The following is a 20091-nucleotide window of genomic DNA, read 5'->3' as shown; positions in this document are numbered from 1 at the left end:
AATTGCGAGATATAAAGTCAGAATTGCGAGTTCTAAAGTCAGAATTGCGTGATATAAAGTCAGAATTGCGAGATATAAAGTCAGAATTGCATGATATAAAGTCAGAATTGCGAGTTCTAAAGTCAGAATTGCGTGATATAAAGTCAGAATTGTGATATAAAGTCAGAATTGCGTGATATAAAGTCAGAATTGCGTGATATAAAGTCAGAATTGCGAGTTCTAAAGTCAGAATTGCGAGATATAAAGTCAGAATTGCGAGTTCTAAAGTCAGAATTGCGAGTTCTAAAGTCAGAATTGTGATATAAAGTCAGAATTGCGTGATATAAAGTCAGAATTGCGTGATATAAAGTCAGAATTGCGAGTTCTAAAGTCAGAATTGCGAGATATAAAGTCAGAATTGCGAGTTCTAAAGTCAGAATTGCGAGTTCTAAAGTCAGAATTGCGTGATATAAAGTCAGAATTGTGATATAAAGTCAGAATTGCGAGTTCTAAAGTCAGAATTGCGAGTTCTAAAGTTAGAATTGCATGATATAAAGTTAGAATTGTGAGTTATAGTCAGAATTGTGAGTTATAAAGTCAGAATTCTGACTTTATAACTCGCAATCATGAGTTTAAATCTCGCAATTGCAAGAAAAAAAGTCAGAATTGTGAGATAAAAAGTCACAATTACCTTTTTTAATTTTTTTATTTAGTGGCGGAAACAAGCTTCCATAGAACAGGCCTTTACACTCTTCTCGAACTGATTCCTGCCCACCAAGCTCTCTGATAATTAAAGTGTCTGTCTGTTTCTAAAAGATACACCTCAAAGTCACAGAAAGATCATCTTTATGCTCTCTGGGAGGCCTGTGCCATCTCTGTAGGGAACCGAAATCTACATTGCTTATAAATTCACTTTATTTAATTTCTTCAGAGTTTCCTAGGCTTGACAAACATAAGCCCGATTTGTGCTCGCATTCAGCATGTCAGACAAAATCATTTGACTAAATCAGTAAATCCCTTACAGCAATGCATGATTTCTCATATAGCAGTCAGGATAAGTCGCAACACAAGTCTTTCTCAGATGAACAACGATAAGTCTTTTTTGACAGTCATAGATAGACATATTTTAATCCATATAAAAGGCTTTAGTGTTGGGCTGCCATTCAATGGAAGCACTGAGGTGAATCTATACACTCTGATAGCATTTAATGGAAATAAGTCCAGTACAATAGAGAAGATACTAAACGATTGCTCGCTGATAGAACGGCGCGTACGCGTGTGACAATTTCAGCCGTACCCCGTGAAATGACAAGACACGCTCGACTGAAAATGGGCAATGCATTTCAAAGCCACGTCGCCACTGATATGACACTACGGCTCTGGCACTATTACGTTTCTCAATAAAAAAGTCTAAAAATAAACAATGTCAAAACTCAAAGCTTGGAAAAAGAGATTATTTCTTTCATCACCAAACTATAACTTGATTTTCCACAGGTTTAAAAGCCTCGGGAAAGTGTGTTGTTTAAGTAAACAAGTTTTTGCTGGTAATTATTTAACGTATATGAGAAATATCAAGCCTCGCTCACACCTCTATTAAACCTTTAGTGCGCAAGCCAGATATTTTCTCCAATAATCTGGGCCGCAACCTAAAAAACTTGTTGTACGCTGATGCAACGGGCTGAAAGAGATATTAAATAAATCTTTTTCCTCAGAATGGGCTGCTCTTCTCTCTTTCAAATAATCTTTATTAATTTTTCTACCTTCTGTATCATCTGCGCTCGCTTTAAATGATGAGTTTATTCGTCACCTTTTAATGTGATGAATGTGCGAGCGCGAAGCATCAATATTGCTGCGAGAGTGTTGGTTGTGGAGATCTCGCTGTAGACTTCCACCACGTTCACCCCATCACTGAATTAGGTTAAACCTTTGATTTATGTGCAGATTATGAGGTTTAAAATACATTTCCACCATGAAAAGCGAGGGAGAAATCCATCACTGAGCATCAGACGGAGTTTCAAGAGCACTGAATCACATTGTTTTGCGTTGTGACGCAGAGCAAGCTGGAACACAGAAGAATCTTCTAGACTCAAAATATTCCCCAATTCAATCTCAGACACCAGAAAACACTTGAAGAGCCCCCCCAAAAAGACTAAATATGACTTGATGTCACAATAAATCTGTATTTAAACTCGAATCTGAAAAATTCTATAAACAGGCCAGTGACAAAAAAGGACACCAAAAATTATGAAAAACGAAGAAGAAGAAGAAATTAGTTCTTGGAAGTAAAATATTTGCATTTATGCTGATTTCATTTAGTTATGAAACACTTTTTGAATTAAGAACTTCAAAAATGTAAAGTGGTGTAGCAAACAAGTTAAAAAGTAACAGTTTTCAACCACATAAATCATTTCATGACGTTTTCCTTATTGGAGCGTGTTTCCGCCACTGAATAATAATAAAAAAAAGAAGCTATAATTGTGATTTATCTCACAATTCTGACTTAAAAAGTCAGAATTGTGAGTTATAAAGTCATAATTGTAAGATATAAACTCGCAATTCTGAGAAAAAAAGTCAGTCTTTTTTTCCTCAGAATCAGACTTTATAACTCACTATTGCGAGTTTATATCTCTCAGTTCTGAGAAAAGAAGTCAGAATTGCAAGTTTATATCTCGCAATTTAGAGAAAAAAGTCAGAATTATACTTTATATATATATATATATATATATATACTGTAAAAAACAATTGAAAAATAAGTTACCTGGCTGCCTTAAAATTTAGATTTTTTTTTTTTGAAAAAATCTTAATTATCAAAGCTGATTTGACAAAAAAAAATAAAAAATTATAATAATAATAATAATATATATATATATATATATATATATATATATATATATATATATATATATATATATATATATATATATATATATATATATATATATATTAAACATTTATAAATATTATAATAAAATATAAAACTAACCTTAACTGCTTCTCTACTTTTTTCAAGAATTTTATCATTTTCAGACAAATTTTTTTCATAAGCATTACATCACTTTGACATTTCTCACAGCAAAAAAAAAAAGAAAAAAAAGAAAAAGAATTATTTTTATTAATTTAAAAACAAGAATGAATTTCATACAATTTATATAATACAATAATTATAAATACATAAATATAAACACAATATATTTATGTATTTATACTTTTTTTATGTCATTGCATGTATAAAACGCATTCTTAATTTTTGAATAATTAAGAAAAGTCATATAAAGCATGAATTCACTGAGATTCTGCAAAATTCCGGTAAAACCAAAACTTTAAAAGGTGTCTGTTTAGATAAAGCTTAATCCTGGTCTGGCACAATTAATGGTGACTGTCGGTTCAAAAATATTTATTGGACTAAACCTAATCCAATTATTTCAAACCAGATTAGTTCCTTCACCTGATCTCTAGTTTGAGGAAGCGTCTCTGCAGGCTGAAGAATAACTGTTTGAGGGCTCCTGCGGCACAAGCACACAGAGGAGTCTGGGCGTTCTGCTCCGCTCTCCATCACACAGGGATGCTGAGGTGCATCTGGTCAGCGTGACAGAAAAGGGCCCTCTGGCTGGAGCAGTAGATTGTCACGGCACAAGCACTGCCATAAAGTTCAACAAAGGCATTCGTTTATGTCTGCTGTGGGCACTCCATTTTCCACTGTGCCCAAACGCCATCTATCTCCTTTCGTTCTCGCACTCGCCCTGTCTCCATCTCCCTACCTTGATCCTGAAAAACAGCATCAAGTGGCTCTTTTTTCACACTGTCTGTTCCTCTCGTTCAGGATGGTACTAGAGCAAATTGCGTGGACTGACACATCATTTCATTATAGGGTCGGGAACAGAAATGCAGAATGCATTTAGCAAGACCAAATGACATATGCTATTTCTGTGAATCAAGTCTCCATTCCAAACCCAAGTGAGTCTACTCGACAGCCCTATCTGCCACTAAACATGAGCACCAAACTGCCTGTATTGATTTCGATATCCTCGTAACACTACTGCAAACCCAGACTGTCAACAGTGCTGTCTGATCAAGATCGTCTGATGGCACACGGGCAACATTGTAGCTTCGACAAAACAAGATCCTGGAATGATCCTGTGAACTTTGAGAATGTAATCATATATGAGCATATAATTGCAAATGCTTAACTGTAAGCTTTAACATGATTAGACATCATACAGAGAGAACTACAAATGGCTTTTTCTCTCTTAACCCTCTGGTGTTCTTCACGTTTTACTATATTTTAGTTTGATTATGTTTTTTTATGTAATATTTTGTATTTTTAGGAGATTATATGGTACTAAATTATATTTACACTGTAGCTTTAATCCATTTATTCACTTTTTGAGCATAGACATGAAAATGAAATTTCCAACTTAAAATGTCTTACATTTGGAATGCTTTAGAGCACATCTCTTTTCAAAGACGACACTTGACAAATTATTGCCGAAGTGAAAAAAGTTTTTAAAAGTTAACTTAAGTGAATGAATTTTACGTTTATTGTTATGAAAAATGAATGAAAATACTATTTTAAATTTTTATATGAAATATATATTTTCAAAAACACATTTTACTCTAAGGCCCCGTCCACACGGAGACGCGTTCAGGTGTATACATAAAAATGTTGTATCAGATAGGCGTTTTGTCCAGACAAATCCAGTGTTTTCAGAACGTGAATCCGATATTTTTTTAAACCGGGTCCAAGAGTGGATAAATCTGAAAACGCCGCCCTTTGCGCTTTCGTGTGTACAGCCAATCCATATATTTTGTGAAACGATGATGTCATCACCCCACGTGTCGAGCCTAGTCAGACGCCGCTAACGGCACAAAACAACAACAATAGCAGACTCTAGATGCTTGTGTTCGTGCTGCAGAAGCTACTGAGCCAAAATAAAGCGTTATTTCTATAAGCTTTACTAAAGTTTGTATACAGTGCACAAGGTTTATGCACATGCTCCAAGACTTATTCTCTGTTTTAAGTGTATCTCTGTGGCAGAATTACAGCGCCACATACTGGTCTGGCATGTTTCAGCGGTTTCGTGTGTACGCAGATATTTCTTGAGACTAAAAACTACAAGAAAATCAAAGCCATAAATCTAAACAAGTTGTGTTCCAAATTTGAGCTTGATATCTCAAAATATGAGCTTTTAGTAAGATTTTGTTTGGCTGCAGTACCAAAAGTTTTCACTAGATGAAATTTGTCTCCCATTGATTTTTTTTCAGGATCATTTACCATTTTCAAGTCATCTCCATGATTTGTGTGTGTGTGTGTGTGTGTGTGTGTGTGTGTGTTCACATACCAAGTGCTAAAACCTTTACCAAGTTTCGTACCATTCCAATGAAGTGAAAAAATAAATAAATAAAAATCAAAGCATAAACTTTCTCGGCCAAAAATGACCGAAGAGCACCAGAGGGTTAAAATGGGAGTGGGGGGAGAGACTATTTGCCAATGAGTTGAGAAACATGAACTTGTTTTCGCTTTAGATTAAGTTTTTTTTTTTTTCTGCTTCATTCGATAACATTTGTCATTTTGCTTGAAGGATATTTACTGTACACTACTGTTCAAAAGTTTGGGGTCAGTATGATTTTTTTATATTTTTATTTTAAAATCTTTAATTAGTTTCATTTTAAAATATTATTACAATTTAAAATAACAGTTTTCTATTTTGCTGAATTTTCAGCATCATTACTCCAGTCTTCAGTGTCACATGATCCTTCAGAAATCATTCTAATATGCTGATTTGCTGCTCAAGAAACATTTCTGATTATTATCAATGTTAAAAACAGTTACGCTGCCTATTATTTTCGTGGAAACCCTGCTAGATTTTTTTTCCAGGATTTTTTGCTCAATAGAAAGTTCAAAAGAACAGCATTTATTTGAAATAGAAATCTTTTGTAACATTTTAAATATCTTTACCGTCACTTTTGATCAATTTAATGCATCCTTGCTGAATAAAAATTAATAAAAAAATAAAAAAAGTGACTGATGCCAAACGGGTAGTGAATGGTAGTGTATATATATTTTAGTGGATAGCAACAAAACCCAAGAATGAAATACTAAGATGAGTGTATGCAGTGTAAAGCTATAGGATCTCAGTGTCCCTCTTGTTCTCCTCTGGGAAGTGAACTCACAACCTTATGATGCTAAAGCACTGCACTACAGCTTCCCTTGAAAAGCCTATAGTGCCTTTCACCCATTGCCGTATCCCCACTTATCAAAGTCACAAACAGACCGCAATCAATATCAGATTCCCCAGACACAGAGAGCCACATGCAGGTTTCAGCTCTGCTTCTTCTCCACACCGAGGACGGACATGTAAGAAATCATAATGCATCTCATACACTGCATTCCTATCACTGTATCAACACGAGACGCTCAGTAAAATAGTGCTAAACAGATCAGAGCAAACGCATCCTGCAGGAGGAAGGCGTTACGAGGCCTCAAAACAGCAGGACAAGTTGGGGAAATTGTGCGTAACCCACCTGAAATTGTGCATGAACCCTGTGATGCTGAGACCCCAATTACAGAGCAGGACTGCCGTCTCTTTCCTCTGCCTCCCGCATGGATATAAAGAGAGAAAAGGGATTTGACAGTCCTGTTCGGGAATTATTGTTTCCTCCCTGGAAAGATAAGGATTTGCCTTGGGATTTTTTTCCCACTGTCACACTTCAACTGTCACTTTTCTTCCCGCTTTTAAAGCCATTGAAGCTTTGATGTAACCTACATGCAGAAGCCTAAGAGTCTAGAATCTTGATCGCATACTGCACGAGTTTAAAAAATAAAGAAGAATGTTCTGTTGAATGTTGAAAAATCTGTCGTTTCGTTCGTTGCACTTTAAGACGATTTTATTTAAACTACCAAGCTTAAAAGCTTAAATCTACTACACTGTAAAAAATTATTTACATGATTTGTTATCACAACATTTTTTCTTTTGTCAAATCAACTTAAATAATTAATGTGGTTCAGATGACAAAATATTTTGAGTTTATTTTGATCAAATTTTTAATTTCAATGAACACAAAATTTAGGTAACTTACTTTAAGTTAAACCAACAATTCCTTTTTACAGTGTACAGTTAACTAAAACTAAAAAAAAAAAAAAACATTTTTGATATTTGAAATAAAATATATATTAAAAAAATTATTTCAGCTATAACTTTTCTCATTTTAATTTAGTTTACCTCAGTGTACTAAAATAGCTAAAGCTAAAACTGAAATAAAAGTCAATAAAAACTGCATAGACATACATAAAAAAAAATATTAAAAATGAATTGAAATGAAAATAAAAATACTAAAACTTTAACAAAAATTAAAATGAAAGCAGAAATTAAAACTGCTTAACACTGATACAGTTGTTTTTACTATTGTAAAAGCACAAACATATTTTTGCCATTTATACAAACTTAAAAAAACTTTAATTAAAAACAAAAACAATGTTTAAAAAAGAATTGTTGGTTTAACTTAAAAGCCTTAAAATTTTGAGTTCATTGAAATTAAAAATTTGAGTTAATACAATGAAGGTGATTGGTTTAATCAACAGAAACTCAAAATATTTTGTCGTCTGAACCACATTATCTAAGTTGTTTTGACAAAAGAAAACATGTTATGATAAATATTTTTTTACAGTATATAAATGATAAATAAACACGACTTCATTTAACTCAGAATCTGTTGATATTGACTATAATCTAGCTTAATTATCATGTTCATAAATACACATAAGATTGGAGACAATTCCATAAATGAGATGGATGAAACTAATGGCCAAATACGGGTAATTTCTTTAACAAAAATGAATTAAAGAGTAAGAATTAGATCTTAAATATGAACTTCTACTGCCAAACACTTTTTTTGAGCATTAAAGATGATTACATCATGGATTTATGAAGTAATAATATAATTTTATAATTGTAAGAGCCAGTGCAGCTTGTGTATGAGGATCTCTGAAAGATCTTTAAAGAGGGTTCTTACTAAAGCGGTTCAGATATGGACCTTGAGGGTTCCTCACAGCTACAGAAACCCCAAAAGGTTCATGTTCAAACCTTGAGTGTGCTGTAAAATCATCAGAGCGGAACATTAATATCTCACAAAACAACATTCATGCTAGTCTTTTCTAATCAGACAGGTGTCAATCACTCAAGGTTTCATTCATTTATCACCATGCAAAGGTACTTTGAGAAACTGACTAAAATTGAATTAGTTTCAAATATAAATCCCACAGATCCACTGATAAGTATTCCAATGATGTTCTGGATTAAGGGCCAATCTAGAAAATCACACAGTGGAGAACTAACTCTGGATGAGAAGGTACTCACAATTTTTTAATGTTTTGTCCTTACACTTGTCTTCTAGCCATAAGCAATTTGGGTGTGAAATTAATTGGGTATCTCTCACTCTGTTAATGTCTTTCAGCAAAATAAAAAAAAATATAAAAAAAAATAAAAAATAAATAAATAAAAATTAAAAAATAAATAAAAATAAAAAAATAAAATAAAATAAAATAAAATAAAATAAAATGTCTTTGAATCAATCGGGTTCAAGCTCCTGAGCAAAAACTAACATGGTCACACTTCGTGTTTATAAAATGATCTATTATCCATTACATTTCAGTACATCTGATTGCATGCCTGATGATAAAAACAAAGTATAATTTTTCTTACAATTGTTATTGTGCTCTCTCTGACTTCATAATCACTTCCTTCTCTCTCTCTGTTAGACTTGATGTCAACATTTTCGAATGCCTTTTTAATCATGACAAAAATCGCATTAAGTTTTAGCGTCTCTGGCAACATGATTCATCTTTTACACAAGAACATGCACAACACAATCATCACTACAGAGAAAAATCACTTGGATGTTTTATGCAATGCGCTGCAAACTCCAGCTTAATATCGCACTCACACAAAAGCTACAGTACTTTATAGGGCAGGTAAAAATTCTTTTCAACAGGGATTTTCAAAAGACTTTTGTGCAGGTTAATGGAACAATTCAACAAAATACCAAATGCTTCAGCAGTAATGCACAGAAACCGTGTAGCATTAAAGACACAGGGTTATTTTGAATTTCAAACATGCGTCTTGTCAATTGAGAGCTGAAAATAGGCGCCTTGTTTTCTTTTGTCACCGCAACTCGTTCAGAACAAATTTCTACCGAGATGTCTTTGAAAGTGTCTGCCATTAAATTAAAGGTGAAATTGAAAGGTTTATTTGTTTATATACTGCATAGGAAAGACCGGGGCTAGTTGTCACACTTTTTACTATTTCTCAGGGAAGGTTTATTTTTGAAAGTCAAAAGTCTTGACTAAAAAAAAAAAAAAAAAGCTATTACATATTTGGAACATATTCAACTTGTTCAAAAATATGATGCTGCATTGGTACAAGCATTTATGCATTAGACTTTTGTCTCACAACCTCTGAGATTAAGCCATTGTGACAACTTTGCTGCGTGACAACTAGCCCCGGTCTCCTCCGTTCAGTTTTTTAGCCCTTGTTAGGCAGCACAACTCTCATCTAGATGTTTTTCTCTCGCTCTCTCTCACCTCAGTGGTCTTTACGCTGTATTGAACGGTTTGTGACAGTGACTGGAGAGGCAGAAATATCACGCAAACCGTGTGTTCACTTAGAGTGTCTGAGCAGAACATCCGTGTCAAGCTGCCGTCTCCACCACACGCAAACCCTCTCCCTGAGCTGAAAAACACGCGACGGCTGGAAACAGGGGAAAACGGTCACGTATCCAGAGGCTGGATAAGGTCACGAGGTCACAACTGTTTCCTGTCCACATAGTAAACAAATATGATACGACAATAAAACAGAGATCGACCACTGAGGAATGCAATATTCTACAGCTCGGGTTTTCAATAATGCTGGCTGTATGTAGACTGATGCTTTATATATTAATAAAACTAATTTAGAGATTAGCAACTCTGTGTGAATCAGAACTTTGGAGGTTCATAGAATAGAATTGAACAATAGAATGGAATGGAATAGAATTCATAGGATGAATATATTTGCAATATATTTTATTTAAGAGATGTGCAACTGTGTATGAATCAGAACCTTTGAGGTTCACAGAAAATCAATAGAATAGAATAGAACAGAACAGAATAGAATTGAATTCATAGGATGAATTTATAATATATTTGCAATATATTTTTATTTATAACAACTAATTTAGAGATGTGCAACTGTTTATGAATCAGAATCTTTGAGGTTCATAGAAAATCAACGCAATAGAATAATGGAATAGAATTCATAGGATGAATTTATAATTTATTTGCAATATATTTTTATTTATAACATTAAATTAATCACATTTGTTATAAAAAAATATGTAAATGTATACATGTAAATAAAATCAATAGAATATGATAGAATTCATTTGAGGAATTTATAATATATTTGCAATTATCTTTTAGAATAAATTAGATTAATTTAACAAGTAAATATGTAAAAACAATTAATAGAATAGATTAGAATTAAATACAATAAATAAAAATATATTATAAATTCATCCTATGAATTCTATTCTATTGATTTTCTTTTCATGCATACATTTACATATTAATCTCATTTCTTATAAAATATATGTAAATGTATGCATGCAAAGAAAATCAATAGAATAGAATAGAATTCATTGGAGGAATTTATAATATATTTGCAATATATTTTAATTTTTACAATACATTTTAGAATAAATTAGATTAATTTAATCTAGACAATCAAAAGAATAAATTAGAACTGAATAGAACAGAATGGAATAGAATTCATGGATTAGGATGAATTTATAATTTTTAATTTATAAACAAAGAAAATCAATGGAATAGAATTCATGGAATTCATAGAATGAATTTATATTTGTCATATATTTTAATTTATAATATATGATATTTTATAATAAATGAGATTAATTAAACATGTAAATGTAATTATTTAAAGAAATGAAATAAAGATGCTGTCAATACATTGATAATGGATGTTTCGTTGTCTATCCAAATGTACAAAAAGGTATGCGCACATTTTACAACGAACACCTACGGTTACGCACGAGATCAGCGTGCTGACATCATCAGATGGAAAACCGGTAAAACCGTTATTAAATCATTTCCGATGTAAAAGATGCAAAAGGTAGTGCTTGTTAATATAATGAAAACTAATTACTGAAAGTTAATAATAAAGAATCAAAAGTCTAATGGGGCCCATGAGTTGGAAAGGTTGATAACCTCTGATCTAGACAAATTACACAGATGCAGAATTTTTCATTTTGACAATTTTGAAGAACGAGTTATAAGAGCGAATGACCACACAGTCTGACAGAGCACATGATACCGCTAACCTAACAAGACAACAGCGTGCGTGTAAGCGAACACATCAGTGATGATCTGATGTTAGATATGATCTGATGTGCATCATTGAGAAAAGACCTCATCCTCATCCAACAGTGCTCTTTATGGCAATTTAATGCTCAAAAATATAGGATTTACGGCATGATATAGTCATGTAGTCAGTGATACGATGGCAGATTTCTATCAGACACCCTAACAAGAAGCAGAAACGCTCTCATTGTGGATGTTATCGCACCGATGAGCCCAGCAGAACTCTGAAAAAGTGGTAGGATCAGTCCAATCACAATGACAGATCCGAACAGGCAGTGTGTTCCCTCTTTCACAGCAACCCATCAGCCCACACACGCACAAACACACACACTTACTTTGTGATATATACGTGCACTTTCCAAATCATTTCTATCACACACGCACGTGCACGTCACTCTCAATTAAAGTTTTCCTGTCGTTTGAACTGATGCATACAAGTATTTAATGGCCAAATATCATCAAGGAGAGACCGGGGCTAGTTGTCACATTTTTAACTCCAGGGCATATTTCTCAGATAAGGTTTATTTTTGAAAGTCAATATTTTTTTGCCTACATAAAAAGCTGTTTACTCCATTATTGGCCTGGGAAAAAAAACACACACTGACTTTTGGTGATAGTGGGGCATGTTGTCACGGTTTATAGAGTATGTCACTGCCTTTAAACAGCCCATTATATGCTTTTTTAGCAGAATTCAAAGTGATACACAAATCAAATTATGCAAAAAAGGTAACATACAAAAATATCAAACTACCTTTCCGGCAATCATAAATTGCACTGTACAAAATTACAACATTTAAACAACTTATATAAACCAGATATTTATGAAAAACACTATTTGGCTGATTTTTCACTCTTGTTTTATTGTGGTCATCTAACAGCTATAACAAAAATAATAATAGTAATATGATTATTTTATATAGTGCCTTTCTACCAACTCAAGGACGCTTTACAATAGAGCAATGGAGAAAAGTACAATATGATGATATAGGAATTTTAGTTTGGTTTTAGTTAAACACATTAGATTAACTTTAAAGTCTTATTCTTATAGTTACTGAGATACAGACGTTGTAGCAACTTCCCTGTGTGACAACTAGCCCCGGTCTCCCCATCACCCTGACATCTGAGAGCAAGACAGCATAAATCCCCATCTGTATGACACACACACACACACACACAAACACACACACACTTACCTTCATTATTAGACGTTCCTCTGGAGCCCAGGACCTGCATTGATATAGTCCACACTAAGAGGGGCAGCAGCCCTGGATCTGATGCCATCGTGCAAATGTGGACCCGGCGCACGGGGAGAAATCTCTCTCTCTCCCTCTCCCTCTGTCTCTCTCTCGCTCTCCCCTCTCCCTCGCTCACTCCCTCTCTTGTTCTCTGCCAGTGTAGAATCGGAGCAGTAGCCTCTATCAGGAACTGCTTTCAAAACTGCCTGCCTGCACTTGGGCACATGCAACATCACCAGGCGCAGCATGGGGGCGTGTTCAGCGCTGCCTGTCACACAGAGCAGCCAATCAGAATGCAGGGTTTGGAATATGCACATGCCTATCTTTACATCCAGCACACCTCCTATGCATCATCTACGGCTACAATCCTATGCATATATTTATTGATTAATAGTTTTTTTTTTTTTTTTTTAATTGGAATGATATCAGATTTTAATGCAGAAAATAATTTGGTTTACAGAAAATAAGGAAAATGGGGTAATTAATTTCCTGGAGATTTCTTTTCTGGAAATGCTCAACATCATTTCCAGAAAATATATATATATATAATCATGAAAATATTTTTTGTTTAAGGAAAATATCACAATCAGATACTTCCAAGAGAACACATTGAACACAGAGAACTTATTCATGTAAACTTATTAAGCCTAATTTATTCAGTCATATGTCATCTTAAATAATATTTATGACTTGAATAAAAACAGTTAACTTAAATTAAGTTTCACACATAAACAACAAAACATTTTATAGTGGATAAAATTATCTATAAATAAATGCAAATTGTGAAATAAAATAAAAATAAAAATGCAATTGAATTGTGAATGAACATATTGTGAGCCTATTATTTCTGCAACAGTGTGAAATTTAGTTTTTAATTTTTGGAAATGTAATGCTTAACAATGATATTTGAAAGAAATAGTTTTTAAGTGATACAAATATTGTGACTTTAATACAGATTTCCTTACAGCATAAACTGTTATAATTTTTTAAAGGTAAGCATAACACAGTCAAATAATTCAAGTATACCCACTATAAGAATACAGCATACAATCTATTCGTATTAAATATATCAATATGTTAGAATCAGATTCAACAATGGGGCTTTTTCTGACACCGTATATATATATCTGGATCTTTCATCATGTCTACCTTATGACTCTGTCCTAATATTCCTGAAATTCTGCACTTTTTGTAACTTTAATGCTCAATAATGCTGGATTGCTGAATGATAATACTGTCAGAATCTTTACAATCTCAAATAGTCCCAAGCAGAACAAGCTGTGCATCAAATATGTTTATCAAATATCCTTCCTCCCTCAATTTAGCAGTTAAAAAAGCAGGGCATTCAATTTCAGATCAGTGTGTTATTTATGAACAAGAGGCCACCACATCCTCCGATGGATTTTCTGATTAAGTGCTTGAGGCGCAGATAAAACCGTGTCTGCATATCGGCTTGCAGCTCCATCTCTTCTCAGTCCGTTTCTCATGGCAATATCTGATTCAGTTATAGACTTGCAACCACCAAACTGGAGTCACTACTTGCTCTCCTGACATTGATTCAACATAATCCATTAAAATCTGCTTTTCTGCTAGTGTCACATAACCAATTTCAGATGTCTGCTGAAATGCACAAACTTTTTAGCCATTGAAAAGTTATTTTTTCACATTATGCAAAATTTGCTGTAAATTTATACATATAGCCAATTTTCTCAAATGTAAACACTCAGTTATCCGATAAAAGTTTGAATGTTTTCAGTGTGAACAGCTTTTAAAGAAAGTAATTAACAAGTAATTTCTTGACATTTATTAGTGTTGAAATATATACATTTATAATCTGCATGATAAAGAATATGTATGAGATAATTTGGTCTCCCTGACTGGAGTTTAAAAGACTGAACTGAATTGTGTTGGATAACGACACTAACTTTGCAACACTTTTTTGACACTTAATAAACTGAATTGAACTGACTTGAGCTGAATACTGACATTACTGCAAAAAAATAAATAAATTGTCTTGATTTCTATTAACAATATCTGAAAATTCTTAAATCAATATACATTTACTTGAGAAGCAAAATGACGTTGAATGAAGTTGCATGACTTAAGATGACTTAAAATGACTTAAGATAGGCCTATTAAGTTTTGTGTTCATCAAAATCATCAAAATTGATTTTCTGCTTAAAACAAGAAAAAAAAAAAACATCTGTCAGTGGGGCAAGAAAAATAAATTTAATTCAAAGGGAAAACATTTTTCTTACTTTTTTTGTTTACTTTGATCAATTTTTCAGTAAATGCTGCTTCTCAAGTAAATGTATCTTGAATTAAGAATGTTTAGATGTTTGAAAACGAGACAAAAATACTGAGTAAGAAAATGTTTAAACTGAACTTGTTTCGTAATTGATGAACTTTGCAACATTTATTTATCTGTTCATTAATATGAAGCTGCTTTGAAACAATCTGCATTGTATATGCGATGTGCATATTTTTTTTTTTTTTTTTTAGTATGCAAAAAGAAAGTGAGTCATCTGAGAGACATGAAACTTAGAAACCCGGTGCCTGGTACAATGGTCATTATGCAAAAATATTTGCCCACAGAATGCCCCGATTGGCCAATCAGAATCAAATATTCCACAGAGTCATGTAATAGAGTGCAACAGTTGGGTTCTGGAAGAAAAAAACTCTCCATATGGAAATTGATTTTAAGGATAACTTATAAAGCTTTAAAGACAGACCTACTGTAAGCAACAATGTTGTTAATCCATGGTATTTGCTTCTGCTAAAGTCGTTAGCCCACTTATGTTTAAAATAATCGCATTTAACAGCAGAATTCCTGGTGAAAAACTACATTACCCATGATTCTGTACAGAAAATTACACCAATCAGAGAGTCAAAAAAGCAAAACATGCCAAAATAGCTCTTTAGCTCCACCCACTCGCATGAAGCACCACAAATGACGTAATTGAGTCGATCTCTCTACGTTCTCAAAATGTCAATGTTATATATATATATATATATATATATATATATGCATATTTTGAAATAAACTTCAAATATGTTTACATATATAAAATCAACATTTGTAAATGAGCAGTTTTATACTTTTTTATACTCGTTTTTAATTAGATTCTGCTGCTGTTTACAGTGCTTCATGGGATTGTAGTTCTTCCCCACACTAAAGTTTGTACCTTTGTCTTTTTGTCCGATTTTCCAAAACTTTTTTTTTGCTTCAAATCAAAGTTTGTTCGTTATGATTCACCTCATAGCTGGTTGGCTTGGTTCATGGTTTATAACTCTTTCACAAAGGCTTTTTAAAATCCCTATGGGAAAAATGAATGGAATACTTCTGGAAGCAGCACTGCTGAAAACGTAGGCAGGCACTGAAGCAGAATTACATCACAGCTCTTCTAATCAGAATTAGAACTATTTGTTTTATAATACACATTATCATATTGTAAAAATGTTTGTAAAACATCATTAATAAAGGTTTGAAATAAAGTAGTGTTACCATAAATCGGTCTAGCTCCGTCTCTGGCTCTGCAGCTGGGCGGGAGAATCACACAGAAGATGAGAGGAAGGAGAGACACTTGGGGGATTCGGAGCCAAAACCAGGGTCTGCGTCTTGCCTGCCAATGTCTTTCCTGCTCAGGCTGAGAATACAGGGAAGATGTTGTGCTGGGCCACAGCTAGTGCTGTTCAGTCCCCCTGTGAGCAAGATGCCTACGTGCAAGAGGGCCAAGACATTTGGACGCGTCTATGAGCCTCTGTTTATAACTTTAGGCCAAGTGAGATCTTATATCTTGTTCAAAAGCTAATGCAAGCATTATAATTGCTCATACTTAGGATTAATGGTTTGAACAAACATCTAACTCCGAGTATTAAACTTCAACTTGTACTGCACCATTTATTCTACAGACATTATTAATCGTTAATAGGTTTGCTGTTACTTTTAAGTGAGCAGACTTCAATGATCTTGCCTAGCAGACAATAAACCTCCCCAGAAATATTATCACAGTTTCATGTTGCTTGTTAATGGTGGAAAAAAAAGGAGTAAAATGTCCACTTTAAGCCACATAGTAGCGTCTGCATTGTGAAGTAAGTGGCACACAAACTATGAGTAGTTGTTTAGCAACATCTGTCTTTAAGCAAATCAAGTATGACTTTTGGATGAGCGCCACTTCATGTAATTAATATTCATGAGCCAAGATGGTAACTGATATAATATGTATGCAGAAAGCATGTTTCTCCATATGCACTACTGTTCAAAAGTGTGGGGTAAGACGATTTTGAAAGAAATGAATCTTTTTTTTTTTTTTTTTTTATCAAGGATGCATTAAATTGATCAAAAGAAACAGTAAAGACTTTTACATTGTTAGAAATTATTTCTATATCAAATAAACACTGTTCTTTAAAACTTTCTCATTAAACAATCCTGAAAAAAAAATATCACTGTCTCCACAAATATATTAAGCAGCACAATTGTTTTCAACATTGATGATAATAAGATACGTTTCTTGATAATAATAAGTTTGATAATAATTCAGTTTTGCATCACAGGAATAAACTAGATAAAAAAGTTTGTCGAGACAAACTTTAAGTTGGCTTGTAAAAGCCAGTCCAAAAAGTTTGAAGCAGTTAAAAGTTTTCAGTTTGAAAGTTTCAGTTTTAGTTTAATAATTTTGAGTACTCTGTGTGGTTGCTAAGGTTTTGCTATGCGGTTGCAAGGGTACTCTGAGTGGTTGCTAAGATGTTGCTATGTGGTTGCTAGGGTACTCGGGTGGTTGCTAGGGTGTTGCTATGTGGTTGCTAGGGTACTCGGGGTGGTTGCTAGGGTGTTGCTATGCGGTTGCTAGGGTACACGGGATGGTTGCTAAGGTATTCTGGGTGGTTGCTAGGGTGTTGCTACATGGTTGTAGTATATAGCCGTAGTTCACTGACAAGCTACGCAATATCACGTTCATTATCGCAGATGAATCGCCTTCGATAATGAACGCGATATTGCGTAGCTTGTCAGTGATCTACGGCTCTGTCTACTAAATGCCGCTCCATTTGAAAGCAGGTGATGGCGATTTAGCCGTAATCAGTGAACCGGCTTTACTGACGAAATGCGCGTGACAATCGCATGCGATATATCGCCCAGCCCTAGTACTCGGGGTGGTCACTATGGTGTTGCTATGTGGTTGCTAGGGTACTCGGGGGGGGGTGGGGGGGGTTCCCTATGGTGTTGCTATGCGATTGCTAGGGTACTCGGGGGGGTTGCTAAGATGTTGCTATGTGGTTGCTAGGATCCTCGGGGTGGTTGATAGAGTGCTGCTAGATTTAGTTTGATAGATTTAGATGGATGGATGGATGGATGGATGGATGGATGGATAGATTAGATGAGTTTATGAGTTTGAATGAGTTTCAATGGATTAGAAATAGTACATAGAATGGCACTTGAGTCTAATTGAGTTTTTGAGTCTAATGGGCTTCCGTAGTTTAAATTTGAATTTTGACAGTTCATTCCGTCAATGAAGGTCAATGGGATTTTTCCGAGCTTTAACAGTCTTTTTTAGGAAAACCGTAAGTCCGATCAGTTAGAAAATATATAGCACACTAAGTCAGAACAGTCTGAAGATCTGACCCGAGTTTGGAGTTTGTAGAGTTAAAGCTCTAGGAGGAGTTAGAGTTGGAAATTTTAGTCTCAGAAGAAAATAGCATAACAGTAAGTTGGCTTTTTCAAGCCAACTTAATTACATTTTAACATATATTCAAATAGAAAACAGTTATTTAAAATTGTAATAATATTCCACAATATTACTGTTTTTACTGTATTTTGGATTAAATGAATGCAGAACTTGGTGAGCATAAGAGACTCCAAAAACATTTTTAAAAAATCTTACAGACCGCAAACCTTTGAACGGTAGTGTACATTGATTCAAACATAGCTAACAAATAAAACAGCATATTTGCAAACAAACATTATACACATTACTGCCAAGCTACAGCCCTGACAAGGAACAATAATTTTTGCAGCGCTAAAATGTAAAGCTCCTTCCTCTATACATGCCTATTTTAAGGCCAAGAACATTCTACTGTGCCTCTGCAGTGTGGAAAAAAGACCAGAACATTTTAAAGATGGATGACTAAATCATACGGATTGATTTCATGCTTTCAAATGCATTCTTTTATGCGTATAGCCCCAGAATATCCAGATAGTGTTTAGATTAACATAGACGCACAAAATGATTTCGTTTCTTCAGCAGTGTGCTTTTAGATGCGCTAGCATTCCCATCTTACGAGCAGAGACTTCTTTAGCTCTTTAGTTACTAATCCTCAGGAGGAGACGAGAGCAGCCCGGCATCTGAGCTTTACAGCTGTTCGCCTTTCAGCAGACGCGGAGAAACACCGACAGAGATGATGCTACCTTAAAACTTAGACGTGCCACAAGACCAATCAAACGATTAAAGCTTATAACTACATTTTAACATCAAAGCTGCTTTAGAGAATGTGTTCAATATAAATCTGCACTATTAATGCTTTGATGACAATCATTGAATTTAAAGATAGAGTTCTCCAACTGCAACTCTGCATCTAATGAAACAAAAACAGAGAAAAAATTTCAGATGTCCCCAAACTTGCTCATATGCTGCCGTATCATTATTTCAGGTTATGCCTGACTTTAGTTCAACAAAGGAAAAAATAAAAAGGCGTTCTGTTCCGTTTCAATGCCAGAACATAATGACAGGTATGTTCTATGTATGCATATATGACAGGTATTCTCAGAGACAGAACTTGTAATCAGTGCAAACCATATGTCTCGCAGCTCATAACAAAAACCCCTCATTAAAATCAAGAATATTTCATTTCTCATCGAGTGCAGCTCTTTGTTTCATAAGAAATTGTCAATGGGACATCATTAAGGCACAATCAAAATTACATGCGACAAGTCGCTCTGGAGAAGAAACGGTGTGTGCTTTTGTGAAAAGGAGCCGAGCATAACTGAGAAAGAAGTGATCACACCTCGATGGATCACGCGGAACTGAAACGTCAACACCATTGCCGCAAACTGTGTCTCTTATTTCTCACAAAGCTACTGAAGCTTCCTCAGCATATATATATATATATATATAAAACACTTTGGTCTAAGGTCCAATTCTCACTATTAACTAGTTGCTTATTATCAGAGATGGGCAGTATTTATGATACATGTATTTCAAATACGTATTTCAAATACAAAATAGTATTTTGTAATTTGTATTTGATAGTGTTGATGAAAATGGCTTTGTATTTTGTATCAAAATACTTTAGTGTTTTGTATTTTTGTATTTTTAAAATACTGTAAAATACTTTGTAAGAAGTCTACATGATGACATCATAAAAATGCAATCTCTGATTGGTGCTTTCTCAGTGGTTTCCCTAGACTTGTTAAGAACAGATGTCAAGTTTTGGTGTTCGTTTTAGTAGCCTAGGCTAAATAGTTAAATTTAC

At 34.1% G+C, this 20091-nt stretch overlaps 1 protein-coding gene across 10 annotated transcripts in view; it reads right to left on the bottom strand.

Moving 5' to 3' along the window:
* The window catches only part of epha8 (eph receptor A8), a 122980-nt gene that overhangs the window by 85591 nt on the left and 17298 nt on the right, over positions 1-20091 (bottom strand). For 8 of the 10 annotated variants that reach the window (XM_048172357.1, XM_048172361.1, XM_048172363.1 and 5 more), the window contains exons 3-4: positions 16130-16341; positions 12583-12892 (exon numbers count right to left, since the gene is read on the bottom strand). In XM_048172357.1, the coding sequence (XP_048028314.1) occupies positions 12583-12670 (88 nt within the window). In that variant the 5' untranslated portion in view covers positions 12671-12892; positions 16130-16341. The remainder of the gene's footprint in view (positions 1-12582; positions 12893-16129; positions 16342-20091) is intronic. The other 2 variants (XM_048172358.1, XM_048172359.1) reach the window with 2 other exon arrangements.

This window comes from Megalobrama amblycephala, linkage group LG21, assembly GCF_018812025.1.
Source record: "Megalobrama amblycephala isolate DHTTF-2021 linkage group LG21, ASM1881202v1, whole genome shotgun sequence".
Taxonomy (NCBI): Eukaryota; Metazoa; Chordata; class Actinopteri; order Cypriniformes; family Xenocyprididae; genus Megalobrama; species Megalobrama amblycephala.
The sequence above is the reverse complement of the archived record's forward strand: the minus strand, read 5'-3'. Positions and strand labels throughout refer to the sequence as shown.